Below are 9250 nucleotides of genomic sequence, written 5' to 3' on the forward strand. Positions count from 1 at the left end.
AGTATGAAAAGGTATATGCTAACAAGGTACTTCCCCAACCCCTCCCTACAGGCAGTTACTCTTAGTAGTCTTCCGAGTTTTCTTAGAACATTTTTTAGCAAGAACTAATATGTAGTCTTATTTGGGGAATTTAACCTTCCTTATCACAACACTTCCCACTCCAAACCATCAGAGGACAGGCTGGGAGTGCTGTCCAGTAAGGGGTCCAATGCCCTGCACTGTGCCCAGGCATACAAGGCTCAATAAGTGCTTGTTGACCAAAAAGACATCTATTGTGGGAAGAATCCAGGCAGAGACAGCCTGCCTTCTGCTTCTGCACGAGTGCTATGAACTCAGTCAGATCCCGACTTGACGTAAAGGGACAAGGACTTTGACTGGTTCCCCCAAAGCCTCCTCAATCTTCATCCTATTTCCCTATCTGCCTTTGGAGTGGTTCTGAGGGTAGGGTTGTCCTTGTCGCTGTTGTTCAGTCACCCCTGATTCGTGGTGACCCTGTGCACAATGGGATCCGCCCACCGTGAAGGTGGAGGAAGGAAAGGGAAGTAAAAAGAGAAGAACGTAGGAAATGAGGAAGAGAGAAAACTCAAGGAAGGATGCTGGTGCCAGGGGAGGGCTGCAGAGAAGTATGGACCCCTCTGAAGGGGAAGGGTCGAAACGAAAACCATCAGAAAATTCTGAGGATTTCCCCCACCCCTGCTCCTCCTCCATCCCTACCTCGGGCATTGGGTGGGACTTGGGGTACTGAAACACCTCCCCAAGATTAAGACTCGACAACTATATCACAACCCAAGGTCATTACTGAACGCCTGGGTCTGGGAAAAACATTGCAGACCAGACCGCACATGCCTGGCTGTGCTGGGGGTGGGGGTCTTTTCCACACTTGGGAGTCTACCCCTTCCCCCAGCCCGAAGCATCTCTTGAGTGTAGGCCTTAGCTTCCCACTTCCTTTATGGTATATCTTATTGTCAGAAGCAAAACTTCTCTCTCTCTCTCAAAAAAAAATTGGGTTTTATTTTTTAGGTACAAGTCCTCCTATCTTATCCCAACAGAGTGCCTTACCATTCTTCTAGAAACAGATCTAATTCCAGGAAGAGCTCTTCTACCTCGATGGGCTGTAGCCTTTCTTTTCCATGGCAGCTGTGAACCTTTTTATAGCAGACACCACAAAATCCCTATGGTCCAGTCAAACCACAAAAATGCCTGCTTCCTTCCTGCCTGGTATTCAACAAATTATAAAAATTAAATTCATTTGTCCTAGTCAGTGTGTCTTTTGACAAATCTCAAAGCGCTGTGAAGCTGAGAGGCTGCTTGTTGAGGTGCATTGTCAGAACAAGGAAGCTAAATTATTTAAAATCTATGACCAGTTCAATGTCAAAGAAAGCCAGAAGCCATGTGCTACTCTGGTGACAGGCAGGAGCGCGGAGAACGTGGAAGTGCCCAGTCACCCCGCACGGCACGACGTAAGATTAAAGCATCTGCTCACTCTCAGAGGTATAATTACCACCGGGGTGGGGGTGTAATCAAAGCAAGGATAATCTCCCTCGAGAGAAGATAAAAATTAAGAATTTTTAATGATAATAATAATTAGCCCTTTTATACCTAAGAATTGCGAAATGCTTTACAAGCTGTAATTATCATAGCTCCCCTCTGAGGAAGGGATTCATATCTGACAGATCCTCACCCAACAGAGGGGTGAAGTGATGGGCACAGGCGAAGGCAGAGCGGGGTGGAGTGCTGTCCCCTCAATCACTTGTCCTGCAAGTGGTGAAACTGGAAAGAGGCCCCAGAAGGGCTGACTCCCATCATGGTGTGAACCCTCATGCCAAGCCGTCACCCAAACCCATAGAACTCCATCCCAGCTCAAGTGATTCATCTCCTTCTGAGCTGGTGGCCATTTAAGCTGCCATATGCAAGAAAATTATAGATATCAGCAAGGATTTTACTAAGCGCCCAGTAGAAATAGAAGATATAGCATTGCCTTCAAGGAACTGAAAATCTAACTGAGAAGACAAAGCAAGCATCCATTAAATTAGAGAAGAACATGAAAATTACACATTAACTAGTGCTAGGTAGTGTGGTGCTCATGAGGCATGCTGTGGGAAAAAAAATTTTTTTAATTGGAAGACTATTTTATGTAAGGGGAAGGGAAGGCTTTGGGGAAGAGATGAAACTTGTATGGGGCTCAAGTTCTGACAGAAGTGGGGTGCCAGGGGATGGGTCAGTAATAAGAGGAGATAAGAGGAAAACTTGAACAACTGAACATATAATTTTAAAGAAAAAGTCTTCATTGGAGAGGCATTAATAGAACTTACCGAAGAATCTTACTTATCTCAAAGCCATCTAAAATCATCCTATTTTGGACAACATCATGGCTCATCTTGGGTTCTGGAGAAGCCCATTAGGCTGAAGATGCCACTGGAAACTTCTCTGCTTTATTTAAATTCCCACTTTGGCAGTTATCCAATAAGGCCGAGTCAGGGTCTGATCCGGGTAGAAAGCCACAGAATGTCAAAGCTGCTGTGTTCTTTTTCTATGTTCTGAGAGGAGGAAATGGGAAACGAGCTCTTGAATGAGATGAAGACCAGGAAAATCCAATCTTTTTTTAGATCTGTATTTATTTGCTTGTTAATCCAGCAGATTCCCACCTTTCAAGATTTCAGCACGGATAGGGGCTTTGTGATGGGTGTGATATTAAAGTATCTGAGTAATACGTCATTTTCTCTGTAATGAAGAGCCCAAGTCTCAATGCCAGGTAACAGTATGATACTTTAGCTGCGCTCTAGACCCACCGGCCTAAACCCTTGATAAAGAAGGGCGCTGTTGCAGATGGAATAAGGGCACCTGGGGTCGTTCCTGGGAGAGTCAGTAATGTCCTCTGGCCCTCAATGCCTCAATCTCCAGACTTAGGAAAAAAAGATAATGAGCCTTTTTGTCTATAAAGAATTCGGAGATCTGCAGATTAGAAAAACACCATCCTTTTTTTGATGAACCACAATGAGTGGAAACCTCCAGATTTCAAGAATTCCCAATTGGTCTTAGATAAAAATGGGCTGAACCAATTTGTCAGAACTTGAGAATTTTCTACATTCTCTGGTATTTACCAGTCTTTCAAGAAACGGAAAACAATGAAAATTATTTCTTTGTCCAAACCTCATGACAGGGGCTCCTTTTCAAATTATATTCAACTTTCTTAAATAACAACACTGTAAAATTAAAAGAACATTTTGTAGGGGCGCTTTGTTGAGGTGAGTATCAAACCTGACTTTAGAAAGGAAAAGCAACAGCATTTGAATCTATTTACAACCTCCCTGATGACAGACCAAGAGCGGGCAGCAAGAAAAGGCTGATTCTCCTCGGTTTGTGAGGATTGTAAAATATTCCCCTTTAGGCTGTACTGATTCTAAACCAGAGCAGGTAAGAAAGCCATCACCATATTTAAGATCTAGCTTCATTCTGAAGAGGAAAGTGTTTTTCTGTTACGAAGGATGTAATTTCAGGCTTTTTTTTCCAAGGTTCTTCAGAAGCATCTTCCTTTGGGGTTTACCTGTCTATTTGTTCTGCTTGCTCAGCCACGATTTTAGAATTATTAATGGTATTTTCCCTTTATTCTCATAGAACCTAACAACTGGGTATACTGACTATAGAAAGGTAATAGAGTCATGCAATTGCATCCCACCACCTGGGATGAGGTGACCCAGACATCACACACAGGTGGATAAAAACAAAAGCAGACCTCAGGCAGAGCTTGTCCAGAAAATTCCTTGCGGGATTCCCATAGAAAAGACTAACGCCCCCTGTGAGAGATGGGGGTTCCGTGATGATCTGTGGTTGCCATGTGCACATTTCTCATGGTACTCCCATCCTGGGGCCCAGAGATTAGGAGAATCATAGAGAACTCTAAATAGAAGGGAGGGAGAGACCTCCACTCCTACACTAAGAAGCCACCACATCAAGTTTACTAAGTGATCCTAAGAAATGGTGACAGTTGTAGGAAAACAGACTTTAGTGCTGAAGTTTCCAAGGAGGCAGGGGACAGATTTACAATGGCATTCCATCTCCTATCACTTCTACTTTCCGCTTTACCCCATATCTGGGGTGGCAGCAAGTGAAGAGGTGAATTGAATTCAACTCCATTATTATCTGGACAAAAAAAAATGTAGCAATCTGCTTCTGTAGAGATTTACAGCCTCGGAAACCCTATAGGGTCACTACGCACCAGAATCGACTCAACAGCAGTGGGTTTTGGGTTTATCATTTGGACAAATCTGCAGACAAAGAAAAAGCCATCAAGATCTAGGTTCCAAGTCTTCACATTCCATTAAAAGACCCTACAGAGTCTCCCTAAATTCAGAAAAGCAGCAGTTGCCTCTGATTGGACCCAAGAGGAGCCAGAAATGCCGAGAAGCCACTGAACCATGCAATGGTCTTCATAAACCTGCCGTGAACCAAAGTTTCATATAGTCTGAGATGTAAGGGTGGGAGTTGCTGACAACCAGGAATAAAATCCAGTTCCTTACAATCAAACGCACTGAGATTTGCAAATGATGAGCGAGGTTGAGAAACCCATGACAGAAATAATGGGCTGGAACAGCCGATTACCTTAATGCGCTTCCAGGAGGAGAAGCAGACTTAAGTGTTCAGGTGTCATAACCATTAGTAACTTATGATGATTAGATCTACAATAATGCATTACACCAGCTCTTTTTCTCCAGGGGCCTCAATATGCTAATGAAAAAAGAAAAGAGCACACTCCATTTAGATGTGATACCCCTAAGAATAAATTTTCAGTGTTCAAGTTTCCTTATGAATAGTTTGATGAAAATATATTTTTAAAGCACCCTTCAAACGTGTTTACTAAAGAGGCAATCCTTGAATCTGTAAGAAAACCTTCCTAAAATGCAAGAATACAGATGTAAATTTTTCCCACCTGCATTTTTAGAAAAGAAACTAAATCAATTCCTTTTTCGTTGTCCTAGAATTGCCTCAGGTAGGGGTCATGAGCAGCTCCCCGAGGACGGAGAAATTACTTAGTTCTGATCAGTTTATGTCAAAGTTTCTGCTTAAACCCAACCTTGAACTTGTATCTTTTATAAAATAAATGGCTTAAAGGTTGCTACTTTGTAATGAAGTCATAATCAGTAAAGATTCTGAACATCAAATTTGTCTTATTTAATTTTCCAATTTTGAATTAAAGAAAATTAGAGATTTTGCCAAATACTCTCCTCTTTCATGTTAGGTGGGGCCGATACCCTGTCGGGAGGCAAGTCTGTGAACCTTGTGCCAAATAGCTACGTAAGCAACTTGTGAGATAAACAAGCCATTTGTGGAGACAGAGGTGGAGCTGGGCTTGGTTAGGAATGAATCAGGCCAATCCACAGAGTGGGTGTCTCCTTCCCAAGTTGCTCTCCAGGGCACAATTAAAACTCTTATAAAAGGCCTTGCTCCCAGTTACCCACTACACTTGCCAGCGGTATCAGCAAGCACTCGACTTCCTCTTCTGGTGAAGTGGGTGAGTCTCATTTGGTATGATTCTTCATCTTCTAGCTATGGGAGATGTTGTGCCAGAAGGGATCAGTATCTTACAGGGATGTCTAACTCCCACTAACTCCATTCCATCTTCTTATGGTTGAAGCCATTACTTGAATGGAGATGCATCCTTCCCCCAAGGCTCTGAACTCTGTATCATTTGCTTGTCAGGGATTGGGGGAAGATCACGTGTGGCTCTGCTGAGGCTCATCTTCCAAAAAATTGCTCTCTCAAGAGTTTGTCAGTCCTCTGTTCTCTTTTTGTATTGGCTCTACCCAAAATGGGCCATCTTCATATAGTTATGGCATCTAAGGTATTGGAGTTGAGAAGTATATAAAGAAGCCAGCCAGCTGCATCACTAAACTCACCCAGCCTGTGAAGCCTTCCATGTATTCTTTTACCATTGATCTTCTGATGGCTAAATTCTGTTTTTTATAATGTCAAGGTTCAAAAGGTTTATTTGGGTTTAACAAAAGCTAACCACAACACCAACAGTATTCAAAGCTCTTCAGGTTCAGTTTGACCTGTTGACTCCAGCAGCCGGTCGGGACGGACCTCTCAGGTGCTTCTGACAATTGAATATCTGCAATATATCTGAGTTAAGGCATGTAAGATGCACTCTGTTTTCTGCAATGGTGTATCTGTGTTTTGGCTAGGAAGAAGTGGGGTTTAATTAGAAGGTTGGTGTCCTATGAGTTACACGTCTAGATCTCTCGCGGACTGTAATGTTGGGGGATAATACACATTCCCTTCTTATTGTTCTAGTGGTTCCCATATGTTCTGCTGCCACATTCAGCTGTGCACGACTTCTACCCACTTTATGATACTCTCAAATCTTCCCTCTCCTTTTGCCTTTCACCAACCCTCTTGGCTCAAATTTAGAGGAATCTGCTTGTGAGTTAAGAACGTACCAAATTTAAGTTTTCTTACTACTCTCTTTACCAACTGCTCTGAAATGCTCTGGGGAGCTCGAAGATAAAAACCAAAAATCCAAACCCATGCCTTCGAGTTGATTCCGACTCATAGCAACCCTACAGGACAGAGTACAACTGCCCCGTGGGGTTTCCAAGGCTGCAAATCTTTACGGAAGCCAACTGCCACATCTTTCTCCCAGGGTGTAGCTGGTGGGTTTGAACTGCTGACCTTTCGGTTACAGCTGGTCACTTATCCATGCACCACCAGTGCTTCTTAGCTAGGAGATAGAGAAGGAAAACATACGCATAATTTGGACTGGGTAGATAATCAAAAGCTGTCTAAATAGTCGGACAGGATAGTCTGAAAATGATTCTCTGACTTGAAATTTCTCAGGGTATCTCTTCCCCTTCCTGAGTGCAATATTTACAGACAAAATGCTTTGAAAATGCAGGTTGAAGACTACCGTTGTGAAATCAAATTATTCAGGGATCTGAATGAAACAGCACGGATGAAGCCTTCTTAAGAGCAGAAACAAGGTTTTGATTCTAGACCCTATTGTATTGTTCTAGGTTTACTTGAACTTGAAGGGAGAAGAAAAATGTCTGCACTTCTGAGAAGCATCTTTGACATCACTGAAATTTTCAATCAATGTGCTTCAAATGATTGTAATGGGGCAGGACTACACAAGAAAGACTTAAAGGAACTCCTTGAAAGGGAATTTGGTGATGTCCTCCGGGTAAGAGCTAACAAGAAAAGGAAATCTCTCTATTGATTTAGGGCTATGAAATTTCTTCTCAGGAGAGATCAGGGCAAGGAGCAGGGACTTTCTTCTATTCATTTTAAACCATGACAGGTCTAACCCTACATTCTTCATTCATGAGTCTAAAAGCACTTAATTGGCCTTGTAGTCTGAGTACTATAGAAACTGCTAGCCAATATTTGATGCACTTAATGGCAATGTGAATGAACTATTCATGGGTAGTTATCATCAAAGATACTGAATCAAACTAGACTCGGGAGGAATTTAATTCCAAATTTCAAGAACTGAAATCAGCCTGTTCCCTACTAAAATGGTGTTACCATATATGTTTTGTTCTGTTTTCAAACACAGGAAAGAAATCAAATCAGAGGTACTGGCTATTTCAGATAGAAATGGCTCCCGTAAATCTTCGTAAATTTCCACTGTATTTCTCTCTTGAGAATGAGACTATTCTAATTCACCCAAGTCAAGAGAACTTGTGTCCTTTTGATCAGCACTAAATTACAAGATGCAAGAATTTCAAAAAATGCAAGCTTTAAAATGAGGTGTTCACATTTTACGTGGGAAAGACAAGACGTGATACACACTGGGCATTTATCTATTTGTGTGATTGAAAGTTGTTCAAGTCTTGTAGTTATGAATAGTACATTGTAATTTTTTCCCATCTTTTTCATAGAGGCCACATGACCCTGAGACGGTAGCTCTGGCCCTGGAACTTCTGGATCGCGACTTCAATGGGCTTATCGATTTCCATGAATACCTCCTGTTAATTTTCAGGATAGCCCAAGCTTGTTATTACGCTCTCGGCCAGGCCACCGGGCTCGAAGAGGAGAAAGGAGCAAAGTATGAGGGAAAGGGAAACCCACTGAATGATCGCAGGCAAGAAGACCAGAGGAGATTCGAGCGCCGGGACAGACCGGTGGAAGAAGAACGCAGGCATAAGAGGCAGGAGCGGGCGAGGGAGCTGGTGGAGGAAGAGCTGCAGACGGACAAGCAGCGCCGCGACGAGGCGCAGAGGCTGCAAAGGCTAGAATGGCTTGAGCGGGAAGAAGAGCGCCGCGAGGAGATAGAGCAGCTGCCGAGGCGCAAGGGTCGGGAGCCAGAGGACGAGCAACTGCAAAGGCGGGAGAGGCAGGGGCAGCGCGAGCCACTGCGCCTCGAGGAGGAGCTGCAACGGAGACGCGAGCCCCTGGAGCGCCAAGAGGAGGAGGAGCAGCTGCAAAGGCGGGAACGGAGGGAACTGCAGAGGGAGCGCCAGGACGAAGAGGAGCAGCTGCAGAGGGAGCGCCAGCAGGAAGCAGAGCGAAGGCAAAGGCGGGAGGGAAACGAGCTGAGGCTGGAGGAGCAGCTGCAGAGGCGCGAGCAGCGGGAGAGGCGCGAGCAGGAGCTGGCGGAGCAGGAGGAGCCGGAGCTGGCCGAGAGCCGCACCCCGCGCTGGCAGTGGCAGCTAGAAAGCGAGGCCGACGCCCGGCAGAGCAAAGCCTACTCCAGGCCCCGGGGGCAGGAGGAACAGAGGCGCCGCCTGGAGCAGGAAGAGGAGCAGAGACGGCGCCAGGAGCGCGAGCGGCAGCTGCGCCGGGAGCAGGACGACGCCCAGCGACAGGCGCAGCCCGGGCAGCTCCGGCAGGAGCAGCGCCGCGACTTCCAGTGGCAGCAGGAGGAAGAGAGACAGAGGCGCCGCCAGAGGCTGTCCACCAGGCCCTCGCTGAAGGGGCAGCGGAAGAGAGAGTTGAGGGCGGACGAAAGCCAGAAGCGGGAACTACTGCTCCGTGAGGAGGAGCAGCGCTGCCAGCGGCGCCAGAGGGCGCAGGAGCCGCAGTTCCGCGAGGAGGAGGAGCAGCTCCAGCGCCAGGAGCGGGACAGACAGGACCTCGAAGAGGAGCTGTTGCAGAGAGAGGAGCGGGAGAAGAGAAGGCTCCAGGAGCGGGAGAGACAATATCGGGAGGAGCAGCAGCTGGAGCAAGAGGAGGAGCGGCTGCAGAGAGAGGAACGGGAGAGACAATATCGGGAGGAGGAGCAGCTGGAGCAGGAGGAGGAGCGGCTGCAGAG

At 45.6% G+C, this 9250-nt stretch overlaps 1 protein-coding gene and 1 long non-coding RNA gene across 2 annotated transcripts in view; one reads left to right on the forward strand and one right to left on the reverse strand.

Annotated features, from left to right (window-relative positions):
• Positions 1-998: 998 nt before the first annotated feature.
• Positions 999-4722, reverse strand: LOC111819039 (uncharacterized). The gene is made up of 3 exons (XR_002822840.1): positions 4600-4722; positions 2313-2537; positions 999-1215 (listed from the first exon to the last, which is right to left on the reverse strand). It is a non-coding gene; the product is annotated as an uncharacterized LOC111819039 (long non-coding RNA).
• Positions 4723-7039: 2317 nt separating this feature from the next.
• TCHH (trichohyalin) overlaps positions 7040-9250 on the forward strand; it is a 10025-nt gene continuing 7814 nt past the window's right edge. Inside the window, exons 1-2 of the mRNA XM_023724603.1 lie at positions 7040-7177; positions 7878-9239. Coding sequence (XP_023580371.1) covers positions 7040-7177; positions 7878-9239 — 1500 coding nt within the window. The remainder of the gene's footprint in view (positions 7178-7877; positions 9240-9250) is intronic.

Source organism: Trichechus manatus, unplaced genomic scaffold (assembly GCF_000243295.1).
Source record: "Trichechus manatus latirostris isolate Lorelei unplaced genomic scaffold, TriManLat1.0 scaffold00250, whole genome shotgun sequence".
NCBI lineage: Eukaryota > Metazoa > Chordata > Mammalia > Sirenia > Trichechidae > Trichechus > Trichechus manatus.